The 23,102-nt window shown below is 44.4% G+C and overlaps 1 protein-coding gene across 11 annotated transcripts in view; it reads left to right on the forward strand.

Annotated features, from left to right (window-relative positions):
• Nucleotides 1-23,102, forward strand: part of SYNE2 (spectrin repeat containing nuclear envelope protein 2) — a 296,778-nt gene that overhangs the window by 257,296 nt on the left and 16,380 nt on the right. For 8 of the 11 annotated variants that reach the window (XM_023627878.2, XM_023627880.2, XM_023627881.2 and 5 more), the window contains 5 exons: nucleotides 1,136-1,291; nucleotides 3,658-3,816; nucleotides 4,689-4,855; nucleotides 17,051-17,213; nucleotides 22,422-22,609. In XM_023627878.2, coding sequence (XP_023483646.1) covers nucleotides 1,136-1,291; nucleotides 3,658-3,816; nucleotides 4,689-4,855; nucleotides 17,051-17,213; nucleotides 22,422-22,609 — 833 coding nt within the window. Of the gene's footprint in view, nucleotides 1-1,135; nucleotides 1,292-3,657; nucleotides 3,817-4,688; nucleotides 4,856-10,953; nucleotides 11,772-17,050; nucleotides 17,214-22,421; nucleotides 22,610-23,102 lie in introns of those variants that run through there. The other 3 variants (XM_023627886.2, XM_070249224.1, XM_070249223.1) reach the window with 2 other exon arrangements.

Below are 23,102 nucleotides of genomic sequence, written 5' to 3' on the forward strand. Positions count from 1 at the left end.
ATCCCGGTGTGGACCTACTCCACTCATCAGCCATGCTGTGGCTGCATCCCACGTACAAAGTAGAGGAAGACTGGTGCAGATGTGAGCTCAGGGACAATCTTCCTCAAGCAAAAAAAAAGAGGAGGATTGGCAACAGATGTTAGCTCAGGGTGAATCTTCCTCACAAAAATAAATAAATGAAAAGAATTCTCTGGACCATTTTATTAAACGTAAATTCTTCTTGGCAAGTTGCGAAATCATGCCAGTGTAGCTTTTAGAACTCTGAAAATCAATCAGAGTTAACACATTTGTATTGTTGCCACTCCTCAGACTTATTTCTGATGTAAATGAAGTAGTCTTTTCTTTCAGATTCCAATAGACAGGTATGAATGGAGACCATTAAAATATGCCTAAGTAGGAAGAATTCTAAGCACAGGAAAAATCTGGAGGACTCACCGGTGGGCTGTTTCCTTGTACCGCCCCTGTTGTGAAAGCAATTTTCTTGATTAAGTACTAGCATACAAAAGTTTTCTTTTGACACACACTTCATTTTAAGAAGTAAATGTCTGCAGAGCCAGAGGAAATTTTCTGCTAACCAATCTGCCAATAATTAGGGAATGATTTATTTTTTCTTCAGTTATACTCATTCTTTTCAAAAGTTAACCAAAATAATTCCCTTTGAACCAAAGCTGTTATGTGATTGCCACAGCAGCAACAATGCATTTCTTACATGTTTTAAAAAATGGGACATCACACTTTATACAACATTTCTGTAATAGTTTCAGGATTAAAAGTGTGTGTGTGAGAAAGAGAGATTGTTGCTAGACTCCAAAAATACTTTCCTTTGAGTAAAGGTAAAGACTTACACGACTTTAAAATAGAATTAATTATATAAAAGTCTGAACTACCTGAAGAAATGAAAACAAAGGTAGAAACGAGTTTCCTTTGAGAAAATAGATGGTGAGGAATTGGCCAACCACAACTGCAGACGCTCGCCCGGGGCTGTTTCTCATTCTGTAGGTCCCGCCCCCTCCCCTGTTCTCCCCTCCCCCAGAGTCCAATCAAAGGATTAGCCTACAGGTTTGGAAACAACAGCAGCTTGAGTTGAAGGGTTTTTTTTTTTCTTTTTTTCTTTCCTTCTTGTGTTTAAATGCAGGAACTAGAGAAGTCTTTGGCTAACTGGACTCAGAACTTGAAAGAACTTCCCACTATGAAGACTGACTTAACCCAGCACATTCTTGTGGAGGACGTGATGGTTTTGAAGGAGCAAATAGAGCATTTGCACAGACAATGGGAGGACCTCTGCTTAAGGGTAAGTCAGTTAACTGCAGGGCACGGCTCTTCTGGCGTTTATTGAAATGTCTCCGAAGGCCTGACCGAGTAGAAAGGAGCTTAATTTCATTGAGCCCGAGGCCCTTTTCAGTTGGAGCCTGGGCCAGACGCTGTTCTTTAGAAGGCAGCAACACGGTTTAACAGATTTGACCCTTTGTTTCTCCAGCCCTCAGTGCTGGAACTTTGCATGCTTTTAATGAGCTTCTTTAAGAATCACCTTAAGTCAGGGAGAAAGTTGTAATTTTGGGCCGCCGTGCACACACTGCTCTCTGTCCTGTACCAATGACAGGTACCAATCAGTGTATTCGAATCAGGACTTCAGCAAGGTCCCGGGTGGTCTTGGAGCGGTCAGCATCGCTGCAGTAGCTCTTCTCTGGGCCCAGCGAACAGCAGGAGTCATACTTAGTGCCCGGCACAGGGGCTTGTTATCTAAGAGTCTGCCTTCACATGAAGTCCGATGCTTATTTCAAGCAGCTGGTTTTTGAAGCTAATGAAATGATCAGCTGCTACACTAGTATCTCAGCAGTTCACTTCTACATAGAAAGAATCGGGTTGCGGTTAGGATGTTATACAGTATGTACTTGTGACAGGATCAGGATGGCATTAAAGGGTGTTCAAATAGGGTTTTGTTTTAAGAACACATAATTCTAAGAAAAATAAATTCCTTAATCTCATTTTTGTGAATTAAGGAGAGGTATTTAAAAGTTGAAATTCAGGCCCTTTTGAATGTATTTTAATAAAGTAAAATGTTTTTCTTTGATAGTCACAGTGTATCCTAATTTTAAATGTCCTTTTAGAATTTTTTTCACATTTTATATAAAAGGAAATATTTAGAATACATGAAAATTATCCTAAAAGTTAAGAAGCACAGACTGGGGCCCAGATGTTCCTAATTGTTACCATTATGAAACCAATCAAAGTGATGCTGTACAAAGTGCCAGGATTTTAAAAAGCTAAATAAATAGATGCCCTGAGGAATGGAAACACAAAACTTGTTTTTTTAGGGATAGTTTTTTGAGCCTTCTTAATACATTTCACCGGGTGGATGTACAAGCATCAGTTATTTTGCCTCATTCTGAAAAGAGCAGAGGTTTTTTTGTGCATAGCAGGAAAATTTCTGGGAGTTCAACCTCAGTTTCCCCATCTTTAAAGTGGGATGTTAAAACTTGACCAAAAGAACTTTTAGCTATGCCTTTCAACTCTGAGATTCTAAAGACTTTTAAGACCTGGGAATACTTTTGTACATTTAGAAAGGCTGATTTGCATTCTTTAAATCTGTGTTTGTTTAAGTAATAAATTTGAACCCTGTGAGGAGGAAGACCCTTTGCTGATTTCAGCTTACGTGTTGCTCATGCGTAATCGAGCATTGGGTGTTTTGGGGTCAGCCTGTTTACTGCAGACCAGTATTTGGTTCCATTTTCATGGTTTCCATCCAAAGCCATAGTGTATAACGGGAAGGTGGATTGAATGAGTGGTGTGCATTGTTTTTTATTTTATTTTGCTTTGTTTTTGAAATATATCATTAAAACATGGAAATGACTTTAATTTTTGTGCTCCTTTTGCATTACAAATGTTAGATTTATATTGTGATCTAGATTTAAAGGCAGGGCATTGGCCTTAAGTAGGAATAAAGAATTGATCTTCTTTTCATTTTATTTTTATTTTTTCTAAGATTGGCACCTAAGCTAACATCTGTTGCCAATCTGTTTTTCTTCTTCTTCTCCCCAAAGCCCCTGGTACATAGTTGTATATTTTTAGTTGTGGGTCCTTCTAGTTGTGGCATGTGGGACACCACCTCAGCATGGCCTGAGGAGTGGTGCCAAGTCCGCACCCAGGATCTGAATTGGTGAAACCCTGGGCCACCGAAGTGGAGCATGAGAACTTAACCACTCGGCCTCAGGGCCGGCCCCGGGAGTTGTCATTTTTAAAAAGACAAAACGATTGGTGTCATAGAGTTATAAATTAGCGTGTAGCAAGCAGTCAATAAATGTATATTGAAAGAATGAGGAACAGAAGAAATTTGGGTGATGCTTAATGCATTCGTCTAACCTTTCCTGTTTCTAATTTTTAATATAACCTGATAATACATTTGTATTGGATAAAACTGAATCCTCTCGGTCAGTTACACTTTAATCTTTTAGATGCCTTTTATGGTATTTATCAAAAGTATAAAACTTTTGTTGATGTTGAACCCTAAGTGTTTAAGAGGCAAAAACATAATGATTTAAATCTAGAGGGCCACTGATTAAAATGAATGAAATTCATAGTCCTTTTGGTGGGAGGAAGGGAAGAAAAACACTTTCCTTCCTGCCTATATTCAGCTGCCAAATGCGTTTTCATTTCCAGGTGGCTATACGAAAACAGGAGATTGAAGACAGACTCAATTCATGGATTGTGTTCAATGAAAAAAATAAAGAGTTATGTGCATGGCTGGTACAGATGGAAAACAAAGTTCTCCAGACAGCAGATATTAGCATTGAAGAGATGATTGAAAAGTTACAGAAGGTGAGCAGGAGTCCCCAGGTGGGTGCAGCTAGGATACTGCTGTATCCTCTGCCCTCCACTCCCCACCTCAGAGCCGTATAATGTTGTAGGTATGTTTCCAATAACATTTTAGAAATTTGAAGGGACTTTCTGTTTCTTCTCAGAGAAGAACTGGTGAGTGAGGATTCCAGAGAGATGGGAAATGTGGGACTGTTCTGGGTGGGCATGATGGTATGTACTGAGGGGGGTTGCTTTCCCTCGGTTAGGGGGCCTGGCCAGAGAAGGCACTCTCATCTCCTTAAGCATCGCTTCACACCCTAAGGAAGTTATGGCTTCTCTGGTTATCGTTAAGGAGCTCCCCTTGCCAAAGGGAAGAGGCTGACAGCCATGGGGCTCATAAGTCTGAGATGGTCACTAATTCCCACGAAAAGGGAGAAAGAGCGTTTTTGCTGCAGTCACCCAAAATGCCACTCAGTTAAACCTCAGCAAAACTCTTATTGATATATTAGGCTAGTTTGGTTGTATTAACTTGTCCTCAGCTCCCAGGTAGGTTGGCTTAGAAGAAAGCTGTGAGGGGAAACCAGGCCTATTGAATTAAGAAAGGAACTACTGCCTTATATATTATACATGTGCTGAGTGGGTCCTTTGACTTTTTTAGCTAATACTGAAGAATTAACAGATGTGAGAAGTTTTTTACTTTTTAAACAATTTTGGGGGTCGGGGGGCGGCTCCTGCCCATCTCTCTCCCACATGCTCCACTAAACCATCTGACAAAAATTAATGAATAAAGATGGTGAAAATTGTGGAAAAAAAAATTTCAAAAGGCAAACTGTATTTATGGCTGGCGAAGAAATGACTTTTTGGTAGTACTTCAGGGTTTGTTTTCCTGCCAGGACTGCATGGAAGAAATAAACTTGTTTAGTGAAAACAAGTTACAGTTAAAGCAAATGGGTGACCAGTTGATCAAGGCCAGCAACCAGACGAGAGCAGCTGAGATCGATGACAAGCTTAGCAAAATTAATGACCGCTGGCAACATCTTTTTGATGTCATTGGATCAAGGTAAGAAACTGCCTAAAAATGATTCCTACTCCCGAGGTACAGGGGTCACTTCACAGATCTAGAAACTGAGCCCAGTCCTCCTCTCAGGTAATCCGGCAGATCTGTAAACTTAAAGAGAAATGTAAAGTTCGGTAAAAATGAGTGGAAATTCTTATTTCAGCATTATAGGAAGGTTATATTTTAGTATATGCCACTTTAATGTATTTTTTTATTTAGCTTAAAATTTTACATGAGTTAGATTAGGTTTAAATGAGAGTTGGAAACTGAATTTGAAAAGAGATCCTTGGGGAGGTGTTATTTCGAAATTCTAACTCTGCTTTAGGATTGCTGTCCCCTGGATGAAATCATTCCTGCCTGTCCCTCTCGTGCGTGGCAGATGCAAGTCAGTCAGGGCACGGGTTTCTAGATGCTGCTTCTGGAGGTCCCTGACTGCCCCCGCCACAGGGGTTCAGCACACGCAAGGCAGGGACCCTTTGGAAGTGTGTGCTGGGCATGCACACACCAGGTCCCCAGTGCACATCTGGTCCGAAGGTGCGGACCTGGGAGGCGAGGCTGTGACTATACATCAAAGCTGTGTTCTCCAGCGCAACCTCATCAGAAACAAGACTGATCATTTTATCTCCCCCCCCCCAAATAACGAGGATGATGCCTCTCAAAGCTTTTAAATGTCTTCTGTCTTCAAAGTCTCTCTCCAAAGACACCCCAGCCAAAGTGTTTTTCAGTTGCAACATGACGTACAAAAACAATCGCTCGGCTTTGGGACCACTCATGCAGCTTCGTGCTTCCACTGGCTGAGCGAGTCTTTTACACAACAGTGCGCTCAGACGTTTTGAACACATATATAATGTGCAATATACAGGAGAAACCTGTAAGGTTAATGAAGAATTGGGGAGTACTGAAAATAAGATACTCATAATAATATGGTATTTCCATTATCTCTTTGTTTATTGTAAACCGTAAGCGAACCTGATTCACTCAGCCAAGGCACCAGGCTAAGTGCTGTGAGAGTGACAGGCGGGACGTTAAGATGAGCCCATTACATTAATGGGAGCAGACGTCGGAGCCGCTGTAGAGCAAAATGGTGTGAGAGCTCAGTTCTCATCTTCGTGGACCGGGAGTGGGGATTAGGAAGAGCCTTACAGAAGAGTGGTGTTCCCAGATGGTCCTGAATAAGGGGTTAGGATTCTGAAGTGTTACTGGTGGCAGGGAAGGAGAAACACATTTTGGGGACAAAAGGTGCAGGGTAGAGCAGTGTAGAAGCTGTTTAGGAAATGACAAGAAGCTCCGCTGGCTCCAGTGTGGGAGATGAAGCTAGAAAGGTAGGTTGGGGCCAAGTCTTAAATCTCAACAAAAGACTTGGCCTTCTAAATAAAGTTTGGGTCATTCATGGTTTTTAACAGCATCTGCTAAAGACAAATATTAGGGTGATTTGGCTAGCAGTATAAGCTGGGCTGAATTCAACTTCTCTCTACTGCCAGTTGAAAAAAAAATCAATAGAAATCCATGGCGGTGACCCAAGTGAGGATTAAGAGCAGAGATTTTGAGCCAGGCCTGACTTTAACACTTACTCACCTTGGAAACTTGAGTAGTGATTTCACCTTCCTAAGCCTTAGTTTCCAAATCTGCAAAATGTGTCTAACAGCACCGCTCACATCAGAGGCCTCTGTGGGGATGAATGACATGTGCCTGGCATTTGGCACAGGACCAGCACATGGGAGCCAGCGTCTATGGGTGGTTATTATCATTGTTTTTCCTTAAGACTCCAAGACTAAGTGGCATGTTTGTTGAGTAGAAGAGGATTCCCTCCATTATGTCTAATGGTGAGAGGTCTTTCCTCCATGAGACCAATCTCTTTGACTTCTTTCCAGCACCTGAAACAGTGCTTCAGATATTTGTTGAAATGAATGAATGTCATAGTACCTAAGAATAAGATCATTTCTATTAGGTAAATTGTGGCTAGCATGTCTTTGTCACCATTGTCTATATATCCCCAGTCTTCTTGGGCCTGGCATTAATCAAGGGTATTATGACATTGTGCTTGTTCACAGATCATTCAGGAGTGAGATCTAGATTATGCTTCGTGAAGACTAGACTGACAGTCCATTTGGAGTCATTCATGCTTTGGTTATAGCACTTCAGAGTTTAATAGGCTATTTTCCTCTCTCCTCTCTGGTTGCCTGTCTTTAGCCAATTCCTTCGTGGGAAAGGGAAAAAACAGCAGGTGAAATTGCAGTGGGGTGTTTTTGGAAGGAGCAATTGGCAAAATAAGGAGTTGAAGTAGTAGCAAATATATTGGCTGCCAGCTATATTCTTAAAAATGTGCTTTTTAGGTATATTTTCACTTAATCTTCATTGTATCCTGAAAGGTAGATACTGTTATCCCATTTTACAGATGAAGAAACTGAGGCACTGAAGTTAAGTCATTTGTGCACAATGACATCACCAACACGTGAGGCAATCAGGATTTCAACTCAAGCAGTTGTGTTGCTTCTCCTCTGCCCCAGACCCTTCTAGTTTGTTACGCTGAAATGAGTAGACTGTATTGAGAACCTAATCCCCTCAAAGTTGAGGGACTAGGGAGGGAATAATTTATCTTACCTTAAAGCAAGTGCTGAGCTGAGACAGATGGCTGAGAGTCTAGGAAAGTCTTAGTTGGCGTTTACCCTTCAGGGGAATCTGTGGGTTGAGGCAGCAAGCTTGGACCTGCCATAAATAGACCTCACATAGAATCAGCTCCTTGTCTGATCTCTGACGCTGATCGTATCACACTATCAAGGAAGGGCGGGGCACAGGCTGCAGAATTTAGGTTTGAACACTGCCCACCAGAACCTGCAGCCCTGCAGGGTACACTTGTGGCCTCATTTGCCCAAAGAATTCTGGCCACTGGTTAACCTTTTCTGTCCTGCTCAGTGTTCTGCTGCTTCACTCCTGGGGCAGGGGGCAACATCTCTTCTTAAAAATGTTAGGTAAGATTTGGAAGGGAGATCCTACACAGGTACCCAGCCTCAGGTCTTCAAGATTTTAACTATAAGCCTTTAACTTCAAAGTTTGGAAGGGTGTTCAGAAGTTCAAGACCTCAACAAATCAGGTTTAATTCACCCAAAAGAGGTCTGTTGTTTTGGGTTCATTCTCAGCAAAATGTAAATTTCAAAAGAATTGCTAAAAATGAAAGACAGGGTTACTTAAATGCATGTAAAATGTCTGATCATTTCAAGTAGTAGGCTCCATTATGGGCTGGATAGGGGAAGAAACCATTGTTAATTTTTTAAGCACCAGGCTCCTCAAATATGTTATTTCATTTCATTCTTGCAACAACCTGCAAGGTCGGTTGTCCCTCCAGAGAGGGACGCTGCAGCTCCGAGAGGGCGAATAACTGGCCCCGAGCAGAAGCGTTTCTGCACAGGGCAGGGGCGGACCCGGGATCTGTCCGTCTGCCTGCACCATATGTTGGAAGAGCACTTGGCTCCTTTGAGACCTTGACTTTTAAAGGTAGTTTATCAGAATTTTTCTAAAACCTAGAACTCGGTGTAGAATTTACTGTTTACTCTAGAGCAGTGTTCTCAGACTTAAATTAACGTGGGTCAGAATCGCTGGCGGGCTCATGAAAACGTGGGTTGCTGGACCCCCACCCCCAGGGCTTCTGACTCTGTAGGTGTGGGTGGGGCTGAGAATGTGCATTTCTAACAAGTGCCCAGGTGTTGCTAGTGGTGCTGGTCTGGGGAACACAGCTAGAGCCAGCAGCAGGATGACGTGACATGTGCTGCACCAAGAGGCAGAAATTCTGGATTCGCCACTTTCTCTGAACACGTCTTGTGGCCTCTGTGAGCCTGTTTCCTTGTTGATAAACTCGGCACAAGAACCCGGGACCCTTAGGTCCGTCCATACGCACTCACTGCTAGCCTCTGGTGCAGCTCAGTGTGGCCGCATAGAGGAGCAAGGGGAGGGGGCTTAGGCCCAAACCACTGCTTTTCCTCTGCTTGTAAAGACCTCACATAAGGTCACAGAGGCCCTGAGGTGGGCATTAAAATCCAGGGAACTGGCTCTCCTTCAGAGTTGCTGCAGGAGATTTAAGCAGTCCTCGTGGGCCCCTGGGCAGCTTCCTACATTTGTGACATCTATACTCTTATAAAACACATTATTAATTTTATCAACAGAAAGGCCATTGGAAGCACTATATATTTTTTAGTGAATGGTATGATTATTCTAGAACCCAGTCTGATTTGATGACAAGAAATATTAATTATATCCTACTATGCTCATTTGACAGATTAAATGAAGAGTGAATTTTTTTTTAATTGTAGCTATTAGCTCCTCCTCTTCCTCATGTTTTCTCAGACATCTTTAAAAAGTGACCCAGCAAAACCTGAATGGAGGAGAGAGGAGTAAATTAGAGAAGTTGTTTTTCAGAACTACCAATATGTGCGATCCTCTGTTTTGGAGGAAGCTAGGCTACCTGTTAATAAGAACAGCTTAGGCACAGGATGTTGAGTGATGGACAAAAAGATGCAAAGCTGACTTGCTTCAGCCAGCACAGACCAAAGCTCTGAAAAGAGGGTCCCCGGCCATCCTCCCTTCAGTGGGACTCATGCCAGAGAAAGACTCAGCTCCACACATAATCTCACCTTTGCTACCCTTGATTTCAAAATTCTAGTAGTTGAACTCTTTAAAAATCCATCTACTTTTGTTTCCCACAACCCCTTCCCCATTTCATTAGTCAGAGCCTCAGCTGTGTCCTATAAAGCACAAGCCGTGTGTCCTTAGGGAGTCACCCTGCTGGTCGTTTGTATTGGCAGAGCCTATTCAGAAACATGGGTGGAAGGGTGGCTCTTTTTAAAGACTCTTTCTAGCAGCACGTGAGAAGGATCTGGTGAAAGCTTTCAATGCAGGAGACAGACAAGACAGCTAAGCAGAAAGACATACGTTCACGTTGCTTATCTGTTGGCGTTGGCATCATTGGTGATTTTAGTTTTCCAAAAGAATTTTGCTTATCTGTATTTTCCAAATGTTTATTATGGAAAAGGAACATGGGGACCTTAAATGTCAGGAATATTGTTAGCTTTCTCCTAATTTCTCTTTGATGGTAGCATCATTAATAGACTTGGCATCCTTAAGCCAATGTTATGAAGGGGGAACTTACTCAGACATACTACCATATGGTCCATTCCTGTTTAGACTAGATAGCTCTCTCTCGCCATCAGAAGGATCAAGTCCATGAAAAAACTTTAAGCATAATTTTCACATTTCACCTACCAACATGAAAAACCCCCCTACTTTATAATAGTAGCAATTAAAATGTTGTCATTTAAACTCAGCAGTTACTGCCATGGCAACTGTGTGTTGAGATTGTTTTTCCATCCCTTGCAGAATGAGCAGGGAGTTATGTGCCTTTTTAAACTGATAAAGTTTTTCATTGCTCTCTTTTTATCTGTGTTGTCTCAAGGTTCTTTTGGAAGACCAAACAATGCTGCTAGTCATACAGTTGACTTGCTCTGGTCTTAACAAGTTGCCTCGTCCAGTGGGCTTGGAAGGATTTAGAAATTTAGCACAGGGAGAGCCAGATGTGAGGTCGACCTCTCCCCTTTCATTTTTCCTTCCCCTCAGCCCCATCATTCCTCCTCTGGAGCAGGTGACTGCTGCTCCCAAGCCCTGCAGAAATGGCTTCTTGAGAGTTGGGGAGCTTCCCCAAGGGACAGCAGCCATCATTGGGTCAATGAGCAATCAGTAGCCTGGTGTCCAGCATCAGGCAGGTCCAGTGTATGAGCCTTGGGGGGTCATATGTAGCAGGTCCCAAGGACAGCCAAGAATGTGAGCACAAGCTAGTCAAATGCAGCATTTGGGGAGAACTGTTTCCAAATCCACACTCGTAATCTGACTGATCTAGAATGTGCTTGCGGTGTTTCAAGGTGGGGATGTAATAATGACTAAATGTTGGGCTGGAGGGACCCATGAGAAATGATTCATATTGTCAAGTCTCAAAATAAGGCTGGGGCTGAGCCTCGAAGGGGCTGGACGCAAAGCAAGGGTGCTCCGTAAGCAGAGCCGCTTCGGCTTGCATCGAGAACTGTGGTTGGCGTGCAGAGGAATTTTCAGATACTCACATTATGGTAAACCCTAGGAGGAGCTAGCGACAAGAACTGCACAATTTCCTCCTCTGCAGAGTCTTGAACTCCATTTGTGCTGTGAGATAGATTTTTTTTTTTCTGCAAAAAGTAGAGGAATGGACTAACTGAACTCTCTGCCCCTCCTGAGCCAGGATACACAGGACTTAAAAGGCAGGGCAGAACCCCCTGGGGAAGTTTCTTCTTTAGGGGGACAGGAGGGAGGCACTCCTGTCGGACTCAGGGGCTTCAGATTTCACCATTTCTTTTAAACCTAATCAGAGAAGATTTAATTTGACGAGAACAGAAGTCCTCTTTTCTGTGCCCTAAATCTAAATGTTTCTTCTCTTGGTTTATAACACTTCATAAATAACCCATAGCCAAGATAACACTGTGACTTTCTTCCCCCAGTATTGCAATCCTGAACGTCAGAACAAAGACTGTGTGTTTGTATGTGTGTGTGCGCGCGCGCGCGCGTGTGTGTGTGTGTGTGTGTGTGTGTGTGTGTGTGTGTGTGAAAGAGAGAGAAAAGAGCTGGAGATATTTGTTTATTGGAAAGGAGAAAACTGAGATTAAAAATTGCAGTTAGCCGAGAAGCAGCTCTCTGCCTTTCCTGCGGGCATCGCTTTGTGGCTGCGAGCAAGCCGTGCCCACGGGAGCCTGCGGGAGGGCGGCCTGGGGAAGATGCTGAACCAGTGAATGGAGAGGCCCACCAGGCGGGGGAGGGGCTGCCTCGTCCTCCGGAGGTGGAGATGCAGGGGCAGCTCGGAACTTGGAGCTTTCAATCAACATAAGGAATGATTTTTTTCTCGTCAACAGTAAGTGCCATTTCAGTCATTAGCTCTGCATATGGCCGAGGGGTGCTTGCTGTCTCTGTGTATCTTGCTCTCTCACTCTCTCGTTTTGGTTACAATAGAAATTACTGATGAGATGGTGGCCGCGGAGTCTGTGTGCTCAGCCATCGGGGGATGGGTTCTTTCTCAGTGTCAGCGTGCGTGTGGTGTCTGCAGTCAGCCTCTGACGAGCCGGGGAGAGAAGTGATTGTGCTGGGTGGAAAATGGAAGTCCTCCAGCAACATAAATGCTTCAAAGAGGCGATGAGCTCAAATGCATTGTAACGTCTGTGCCCCTAAATCAGGTCTTCAGGATCTCAAAGTAATTGATTGTATTGCTATAAAGATGTTTACTCACTCAAAAAGATGCAGTTGTACAGAATTTGTACAATTTTAGCAACTGACAGCTGTCCACAGGTCTGAGCTTCTGTCTGTTTTAGTGCAAATTCAGATACTTTGACCATCTCAGTTTTCGTTATTATTTTTTGTTATGCTGTCCACATTGGCATAGGAATTTTTTTAACTTACGCTGATCTAGGGCCTTTGTAATTTAACTGTAGACCCTTTAGCATATAGAGAATAGGACTGAAATGTGTATTATTCCCTCCACATGAATTTGATATCTGAAGCCTCCATCACACATTGTCAGACTTGGGCTTGATACATAGGATGATACTAACCTGCCTAGATTTTGTTTGGTTTGGAGGGAGAGCAGGGTTCATAAATGTTATATTCTGATCCATCACTATTAAAATAAAAGAAAAACTTTATTCACTTTATGATTTTCTGCATTTCTACCCATAATCCCTGCAAAAGATCTTCTAATTTGTAGTTCTTCTTAGGCAAAATTCTGATTTTGTTTGCTTTCATATAAAAATATTTTAGTTTTATTCAAGGCTTCCAATAATCTACACAGGTGAAAAACTTTCCTTTTGCACCTAAAAATTGTTTTCCCAATCCTCAGAATTAGAATTCAACTCAGGAAATCATGCTGTTTTTTCTGGAGAAATATGATTTCTGGAAATGTATGTGAGAGCAGCGTTAGTCGAGTGCACCTGGGTGAAACAGGCCAGTGCAGAGAACAGAACACCTTGGCGGTTGATGTAATGTAGTATTGGGGCTGCTTCCCTGTGCCAGCGGTCTGGTCTCTGAATGAGTTTCCTTGTTTCCCAATATTAACTCGAGATTTAAATTTTTCTAAGAGCGATATTAACAAGGCCTAACGTGGAGATCGGTTGTCTGGGTTGGCAAATGACACGTACTTCCTGACCTGGAAAAGGTGATCATTAGATGCAGTCTGTACAGAACGGAACCATGCAAACTCAACAGGATGTTGGATAGTGTCTAGAGTAAGTTGTAACATGATTATCTGAGGAACAGTATTGATTTATATCACCGCGCATTCTGGGTTATCATGCCTTTGGTCAGAGGTTGGGACATAGAGCAGGTTAAATCCTGACTGGATGGATATTTTGTAGCTTCTTGACAACTTCCTTCTTTTCTTTCCCTCCCACCTTGCCTTCCCCATTAATTTGCCCTAAGTATGCATGTGATTTACGTGTGTGTTTCTCAGTGCTTCACGTGCCTAATGTGGAACCAAGTTTTAGGAGCATGCGTGGCTCATAGTGGCAGGAAATTGTTTTGTGGAAAGATGGCTCAGAGGTACTCTGATCTTTACATCTTTTCTTTAAAATATAACATGGCCACCTCTTACGAAAAAGACACATTCGAAGGTATGAGTGAACATCATTTACTCATTCAGAAGAAATTTATTGACTGCCTCCGATGTTATATTATAAATGTCTAAATTAGACCACTAGCTCTTTAGGAATAAGACCGATGTTTCAGTTATCTTTGAGTCCTCAGGATCTGTGTAGGACCTAAGACAAAAATGGTTAAATGTTTATAGAAAGGAAATCGTGGAGGGTCAAAGACGGGCACCCAAAATGCACTTACCCCTGCCCCGCCCCCACCCGTGTATCCTTGACCCCATGAGTCTAGACTTCTGATCACGTTCCCTGACAGCAAGAAAAACATCTCGTACCTCCAGTAAGTGCACATTAGCATAGGCAGGTTTGTAAGAGATGCTTAAGAACAGCGGCTCCAGGCCAGACTGCCCAGATTGGAATCCTGCCTCTGCCATTTAATGACCGTGTCACTAGAGCGAGTTATTTCATCTCTGTGCCTCAGTTACCTCATCTGTCCAGTGGGGATACTAACAGTACCGATCACATAGCATTGTTGTGACGATTAAGTGAGTTGCTGACACGTAAAACACAACAGGCTTGGCACGTGCAGATGTCAGCATGCTCTGTGGATGTTCCATTTCAGTAATAAAGCTTGTGAATTATAAGGCATATCCAATGTAGAAATTTTTTTAAGTGGGTTAATAATAGCAAGTCTAATATCTTATTCCCACACCCCAGTGGTTTGTCTTGAGTCTTGAGCACCCCGTTTCGGACACCACTGGCCTGGAGTACCATAGTCCTGGGGAAGAAAACTAAATCATTCCTCCGCCTTCTCCATACTCCCCCATGTGTTCACTGCACACCTCGCCCTGGGATTAACATGATTCAAGATCACAGCGTCTCTGCATCCAGGTGCTGGATAAGACAGTGGGGGCTGAGGTCCTGGGAGGAGGGGGAGGCACGAGAGCTGTGCAGAGGCTGCTGGGCCTGAGCTCCTCTCCCCGTCTATGGCAGCTCTCAGGCCCAGGCTGCTTCTCCAGCCACAGCCTTACAGGAGGGTAGCCCCTTGCAAACTGCATGAAAGACTCCTTGTCCCATGGGGCCTGGGGTTCCTGGCTGCTCTGGCGTTGTCTGGAGTATTCTGTCTGGTCCCTGGGCAATCAGGGTGACAAGACATTGGGGTGAGGAGAGTGTACCTCAAAGCCACAGGAACAAAGGAGGGATCTAGGTTACAACTGCATCCAGGCCTGGCCTCGGATTCTGTTACTTCCTGTTTAATAAATCATCCTGTAGCTTTGAAGGGAGCTTTTCCTTATGATGTTTGCAATAAGAATGCAATATGGAAAACACACCTTGAAAGTCATCCTGACCACAGTTTCTGGGGATTTATCTCTATCAGGCACTGTGCTGAAGGCCTTTGATGGGTTTATATCTCACCGGATCCTCTCAGCCACCAGGTGAAGGAAGAGACTGCTTCTGATAGCGTTTTACAGCTGAGATTCGACAGAGCTGGGATTCAGACCCAGGCCCTGACCGCAGAGTCGGTGCTCTCCACCGCCAGCCTCCACAGCCTCCCTCCAGGCTTGCCTACCTCATGGCGCTGTTGAGAATACAATATTTGTAAAAGGACTTCCTGAGGTCCAGTGCCGTATAAATGAGGCGTCGTTGCGGCCTCGTGTAGTCCCAGTCAGCAGTCATAAGACCTAGGATTATATTGAGCACTTACTATCTGACAAAGGTCTTACATGCATCCTCTTGTTTCAGTCTCACGGCCACCTGCAAGGTGGATAATAATTTGGCAGATAATGAGGAAACAGGGACGTAGGAAGGTTAGGTTCCTTGAGGGGATGGTGCAATGGGGCTTAGACGCAGTCTGCCTGCATCCAGAGCTCTGACCTGAATGTCGCCCGGATGCTACCACGCCCCTGAAGCTTGAGGGACCTCAGAGGCCTACTAGAGATGAGGGGGCTAAGGGAAAAGGACTTTCCCTAAATCATAAAACTAGCTGGTAATAGAGCTAAAACTAGAAGTCAGTCCCCAGAGTTGATTTGATCTACTGTAGGATGCAAAAAGAAATTTAAAAAGTAAAAAAAGCACACACAACTCTGTGGTCTACTTAAATAATAGCTTGTAGTGGAAGTCTTATACACATTTATTCATTCAACCAATGTTTGTTGATACCTCCTGCCCCCCAGGCAGTGTGGGAGGTGCCGTACGTGCAGAGGGAGCAGCCCTGTGCAGCCTGGCCAGTGTGGGCTCTGTCGTGATAGATGCACAGTGAATGAGGGGTTGGCCTGGGTGCCACAGGAGCACGTGGGCAAGGGGCCCCTGGTGCCTCAGTGAGCAGTGGAAGAAGCCCCAGGAAAAGGGAGGAGGAGCTACTTTGCAGAGTGCAGGGGTGGAGGCGGAGAGGCCACTGTCCTCTTGAGGACCTGTAAGGTCAGAGGTTAAACCAGTACGTCAGGGCGGAGTGAGGACTGTGGAAGGGTTTGAACGTGGATCAGTCTTGCCGCCTGGAATGTACGCTTTGGCTATAGAACCAAAGGCAGACAGGAGGGCATGGCCGACGGTAGGAAGCTGTTCACAGGCAGTCACGGAAGAGATGACGGTGGCGAGGAGTGCGCATCCTCCGAGTTAGGGTCAGTGCCCTGATTTCTCTTGCTAGCGCCGTGGGATGCAGTTCTGACGGCACCTTGCAACATGAGTTTTGATAAATGGGAACTTTCCATTGTAGCCATCACTTCATATCTCTGGGATTCACTAAAAGTCCCACAGATCACTGGAACAAGCTCTACTTTAGGACTTTTGTGGAAGCAGTTTATGAAAGCATTTTACTTCAGGATCTATCAGAAGATCGTTTTCCCTCAGCAGCTGCGTCATTTCCCCTCAACTACGTGGACGTGCCAGCCAGCTCACGAAATACAGTGACTCCCGCCGAGTCTGGCCGGTCGGTGAGGGAGGTGGAGTCAGAACTGTGCTTGCAGCCTCTCTCTGAGCCCCCTCCCTTTTTGGCTGACACAGCTGCCCCGTAATGGGCTGGTTCTCTGCGTGCGGCACCCTCAACCCCTCGGACTGGACGGGGTGGGTTTGACACACATTCTCTGCTTGCTCAAGAGGAGGGTCCCATGAGAGGCAGCATGGGCCAGATACCACCAAGTGAAGCAGGTGTGTGATCTTAACCCGTCAGGGAAGGTCCTGGCTGCTTTGATCATTGGGCATCCCCAAGACAGAAGATGGACGGAAGTTAACCTAGAAAGAGAGAAAGCACCTCCCGTCTCCTCTGCAGCCCCAGTAAGATGGACTGGGTCTCAGGGGTCTCACTCTGGGAATAGTAGGACTTCATATTTGCATGGGTGGGTTAACTCAGTCGATTTGAAAATCAGCTGGAACAGCAGTTTTGGAAAGTGTCACATAATTCTGTGAAAACTATCTGGTAATGTGAGTGTTGTTCTGCTGTAAAATCAATAACCGATGTGGATTCCTTTTCACCCTCCGACACCCTCGTCCGTGCATTCTTCTCCCCACTAAACATTGTGCTTTTGTTTTCCACCTCTTTTTTTCCTACAAATATGTTTAGGGTGAAGAAGCTGAAGGAGACCTTTGCTTTTATTCAGCAGTTAGACAAAAACATGAGCAACCTTCGCACCTGGTTGGCTCGGATTGAGTCTGAGCTCTCTAAGCCCGTGGTTTATGACGTCTGTGATGATCAAGAGATCCAGAAGAGGCTCGCCGAGCAGCAGGTGGGGGAATGGGCGATGAGCTTTTGTAAGGGTGTAGGTGTCTACAATACCTGCTAAGTCGAACCTTCCCTGTATTGGCTGTGAATTTAAGTGTGCTCACATTTCATAATACGGGCTTGTTTTTTCCAGAGAAAGCTGATCACCGGTCCGTGTTCTTGCGTGTGTGAGGTCTCCGTCTTTTGAGTACCCACCTCCGCCACCATTCACATAGCTCTTTGTGAAATACCTTGAACAATGGTTAAGATGCAGACCTTAATCTTAGTGGTAAATGAGGTTTTCTTATTTGTTATTTTTTTAACTTGGATCTTTGTTTTGTTGTTTTTGTTGATAGAGTTTTAGAAGGCAATAAATTGAAAGAAAAATAGTTTTTCTAACCAAGGAAGGTTTTCATGGGACAATATTCGGTGTGTCTGATAGAGCTTTAAAAAAATTAAAACAAGGTATAATAGGAGCGTGCTTGGACTGATAGCTTAGGAAGTTTCTCCTGCAATGCTCTGGGCATTTCTGTCACCGGTTATGCACCCTCTGAGCCAACCTGGGAATTCCGCCATTTGCAGACCACTGAGTCCCGCCAGTGTTTATCACTGCACTGACGTGGGCATGCTCTTTGATATCACTGACTTACCAAATCCACTTTCCTGCCCTCTGTGGGCTCACATTCACGTGCTCATTCTCAAATGCAGTGCCTAAACTTGTCTTTATTTCTAAAATATTATGTTTATGTTACTCTTTCAGGAGCTTTCCATCACCTCTGTTTTCCTCAGACCTGTGAGCAGATTCTGTTTTGACCATTTAAGCAATACTGTTGCCATCAGGTTCTTAGACTTGTGTCTGTTTTCTTCGCATTTCCTCCAAAGCCTTGGTGTTTGCTGTCTGTTGACACACTGCAGAGATTTGCCCACGTATCACAGCTGCTTGGAGACAGAATCCGGGGCTGAACCTTTTCCATGAGATTATCATCAAGGCCACCCCTTGATGATAAATTCTCTTGAGTTCAGGTCATTCCCTTTAATGGTAACAAGTGACATTGCATGCTACCATGAAATAGAGCTAAGTAGCTGATAGTACTCTTGACTTAGATCTTTATTCAATCTATTACAATTACTGTTTAAACGATGCCTATTCTCTTATTTTCAAATTGGTATGATTTAGCAATGCTGTTAGGTAAAAATACTGGTTTTTCCACTTAGCCTCAGAAATTTAAGTATGTCTTTTTCATTGAGGTCATCTAAATTCTGTCTTTGCTTTGTGGAGAAATGAATATCGATATAAGTACCATGTTAATGGACACTGCAGAGATTGTAATGCCCTTCTCAGTGGACTCACAGCTACTGAACATTATCAGCTTTATTTACAAGTTTGATCCACTAGGGTGAATTTCTTGAATAGTCTCTTTATAGACAAGGCCTTGCAAATAACCATTTACCCTGAGTGGTGAGTTTTTTCAGGTAAATAATACAGAAGCTGACAATATTTTTCTTCTTAAAGAATAACTGGCTCAATTTGGCAGGGGATAATAATGTGTATTAACATTTTATAAACCTGAAGGGTGACAAAACATCATTAAATTGTAGACAGTTTATTCTCAAAAGTGTACAATTTGGAGCAGCTGCCATCCCCTTGGCCTTGTTTCTTCCTGTACTGAAATGGTGCAGCATTTCAGTCTGGTTCATTTGCAGCTTCCCTCTTTATAGAATTCAGAATCACCATCATGGAATTCTTTGTTTTTTGTTTTTTTTTTTTGAGGAAGATTAGCCCTGAACTAACATCTGCTGCCAATCCTCCTCTTTTTGCTGAGGAAGACTGGCCCTGAGCTCACATCCATGCCCATCTTCCTCCGCTTTATATGTGGGACGCCTACCACAGCATGGCCTGCCAAGTGGTGCCATGTCCACACCCGGGATCCGAACCGGCGAACCTCGGGCTGCCGAAGCAGAACATGCACACTTAACTGCTGTGCCACTGGGCTGGTCCCACCCCTCTTCCACTTTTAAGGACCCTTGGGATTACATTGGGCTCGCTCAGATGGTCCAGGATAATCTTCCTGTTTTCAGGTCAGCTGGTTAGCAATCCTAATTCTCCTTTGCCGTGTAACCTAATGTATTCACAGGTTTTGGGAATAAGGACATGGAGATCTTTGGAGGGGCCAATATTCTGTCTACCACAGATATACTAAAAGCAAACTTTTAGCATTTTGTTTTAAAAAATCATACTAGGCCTAGACCTTAAATGCTCCATCAAAAACAGTAATGTGTCACAAAAGAGAATTATGTATGGGCCATTTCAAAAAACCTTACCCGTGTTTCTATCACTAGTTAAATATAGTAAATTACGTGATTACTTCTGGAAATAAGACCTGAAAGCTTGGGCTAGTATTGCTTCCTGCAAAAGCCCTCAGCCCCCAAGAGGGGTAAAGAGCCGCAATGTGCCTGGATCCTCACTGTGATGTCCCTGGGGCCGTGGGGCAGAGGTCAGACCTTAGAAGACTCCTTTTTTGTTTCTCTTTTATGTGAAACTCCTTAGATGATAAGGGTGTATTGTGATTTCTGGAGAATATATCATCTTCAAAATGCAAAGGAAGTGGTAGCAACCTTTGTGACATTTTACACTGTGAACCACTTTCCGTGAGTCTTCAGCACCTTGCTCCTGTTTTCTTTGGTTTCCTGGTTCCCTGTGGGGTGCCAGGTGGTGGTGTGGGGAGGTGGTTCTGTAATTACCAATAGTCCCCTCCCCAGTGGCCCAACTCAGCTTCATGCCAGCCCCCCTAAATCACTCCCCAAGACCACCCAGACTTGTCACCCCCAACCCCTCCCACAGAGACATTCTGGAGCCACCACCGGCGCCCCACCACGTGCAATTTTCTGCCCTCTGCCTGGTTTTCTCCTTCCCCCCTTTACCTTATTCTTCTAGCTCGTTCTGTATTGTCATTCCTCCTGGCTGCCTTCTTAGCTCTAGTTTCATGTCACCCCCGTCTCCTCTCGCTCCCCACCCCAGCTCTTACTCAGCTTCAGTGCTCTGTGTCCCCCATGCAGGACCAGAAAAATGAAACGGACAGGAGCCCATTTCCAGAGCTGTCGGCAGACGTCTCCACATTGTTCTATGTTGTTTCTTAAGTCTAGTTCTTCTCTGCATTTGGACAGTTCTTGAAATCTAATTATTGTACAAACTCGGGCCTCAGTGGAGACCTGTGGCAGGATTATTTCAGTTTGCAAAGTGTCACCTGTCTAGCATTTAAATGGTTTGCATTTTCGAGTAGGTCTACCACTTTATTTGATATTTTACAAGGTAACTAACTGGTTCACACTACAATATCAGTAGGCCATTCTGTGGTGCTTTAGAAATTTGTTTTGGAAATTGTGAAAATGTTGGGACTTCTTTTTTCCCAAGATGTCGGTCGTCTCTTATAAACTATCATGGAGCTCATTCGCTGCCACCATTCACCCTGCGTATTAATCAGTTTTCTGTAGCCGTTTCACTCACTATAAGCTGAATCAATAATGTAAAGTGACTGCAGAGAGTCTGTTAAAATGCATGGCATTCATGTTTATCCATAGACAAGACTTCCTCCGTGCTTTTCAACCAGATCCCACCCAACCCCACCGTGTGAGGTCAGGGGCAGGTACCATTTATCAGTGAAAATGGTCAGTGTTACTCATTTAGCACCAGTGTTAGAATTCCTTATTTGTTAACAAAGTTAAAAGGGATATTTATCAATGCCAGTAAGTTTTAGGAAAGCCCATGGCAATTCTGTGAACCATTAAGAATTTTTAAAACTGGAATTCTATTTAAACCTAATAATTGTAAAGCTAGTCCTCACATTAACCCTAGGGAGGCGTCCCCCACGGCAGCATTTCAGGCATTTGTCCTCAACTGAAGAGCTTACAAAGTCACCCTGCACATCTCTTTTCACAGGGCACACAAGGTGGCAAGTGGGAAACACCTTTCTTCTGAATATAACTTTGAGGTGCTCTTTTTTATCAGTTAGGATCTATGTTAAGAACTGCCTGATTTAAAATTCAGTTGGAGTGTTAGCATTTTATTCTTTCATATCCACTCAGACACAGAATGATCCGGACCGTGCATTCATCAGGAGAAGAGAAAGAAAATATTAGTCTTATCTAGTAATACAATAGTAATGTCCAAAATTATTAAATATTGAGGTGACCCGTGATGAACTTCATGCTGCCTTCCTGTAGACAGCGGCAGGGACTGTGTATAAAATTGTCCCTCCTATAAACTGAACTTTGTGAAAGCCAGGGAACTTTAATATAGTTAACAGTGCCGTATTTAACTTAGAACTGGGCTTCGTCTTTGCTATCTCACAAAGTAACTCGGATGCTAAGATTAGTGGAGGCAGTCTCATGTCACCTTCCTCAGAATTCAGATATCAGGAGAAGCCTAGCTCGTCCGCAGTGCCATGCAGCCTCCTCGCCTCTCCCTCCCGGCCCACGCGTGGTGGGCAGAAGGATCTGGGTGATAACGGGCAGTGCCATGGTTATTCTCCATGCATTTTCTCTTCATGAATGTTCTTCCTCCTGAATCAGGGAACTGCATCACTGTCGCCATCAGAGAACAAGGTTCCCCTCTCAGAGCTAAGCCTTGGCTGGACCCCATCAGATGGGGGGAGCAGAGTCTCTACCCCCAAATTCTCCCCTTGGGCCTGTTGAGCCCCAGGATGGGCTCACGGGGAGGCTGTGGAGCATACAGCCACACGCATTATTTGGGGCGGGGGGGGCGGTAAAGGTAGCACAAAAGTCTTAGTAGATTTAAGAATTCTATGACCCATAAAAGGTGAAATCTGCTGCTGCTGAAGTCTTCGGTCCTACTGAAGAGACTCAGTCAGTTTTCCACGGAAGACCTCCCCAAAGCCAAGTCTAAATTGGAGGCCCTTGGGGTCGAGTGGTGTGGAGTGGATCCGATGCCTCCCCTCCATCTGTGGGGCGGTGGGATCTCAGGGGAGGGTATCCCCCACTACTCCCACTCCTCACATAGTCAGTGTGACAAAGAAATCCCAGCTGTTGCCTGACTTGTTAGGCTTTGTGTCAGCTGCTCCAGTGCAATGGCTGCACAAAGATGAGAGGGAACCGGTTTGTGTTTCTGCTTCCAAGGTGGAAATCCACCCAGGACTGTGCCCCCTGGGCTGGAAGATGAGGGTGTGGGTAGAGATCCTTTGACCACTATCTTAAGGTGCTTCCTACTCTGTTGTAGGACCTGCAGCGAGACATTGAGCAACACAGTGCGGGGGTGGAGTCCGTGTTTAACATCTGTGATGTCCTACTGCACGACTCCGATGCCTGTGCCAACGAGACCGAGTGTGACTCCATCCAGCAGACTACCAGAAGCCTGGACAGACGCTGGAGGAACATTTGCGCCATGTCAATGGAGCGGCGAATGAAGTAAGAACTGAGCTGCCCCTAAACATTTTAAATGTGGCCAACTCAGTGCACCCTTCTGACCGAAAGTACAGTAACTGTGTTCTGTTCCCTTCACTTTGAAATGTGCCGGGTCTTAGCAGGGAAGGCTCAGTAAGTGTGACTGGTGCTTATTAAGTGAATGATTCCAGAACAATCTAACTGGGTCATGTCTTTCCTCAGCTCGCCTGTGTCTTGGGCTGTAACCATGGCTGGCGACTGTACTCTGTCCCCAGCTGTAAAGTCACAGAGGAAGCCCTGTCTCCTGTTTGTCTCTGTGAGGCAGGAGCTCTGAGGCGCTGGCGCTCCCAGACAGAAGGTGTCCTGAGCAAGAAGTGACGTTGCTGGTTATTTGCTCGAAGTCTAGTGGAGTCTCTGACCTCGAACAGGGACGGTGCAAGGGGAGTTGGGAACAGGACCGGTTAAGTGAGAAAAGAGGTGTGAAAGCTCATGGTGGAAACGGGTGGCTTGTATTTCG

This window comes from Equus caballus, chromosome 24 (genome assembly GCF_041296265.1).
Source record: "Equus caballus isolate H_3958 breed thoroughbred chromosome 24, TB-T2T, whole genome shotgun sequence".
NCBI lineage: Eukaryota > Metazoa > Chordata > Mammalia > Perissodactyla > Equidae > Equus > Equus caballus.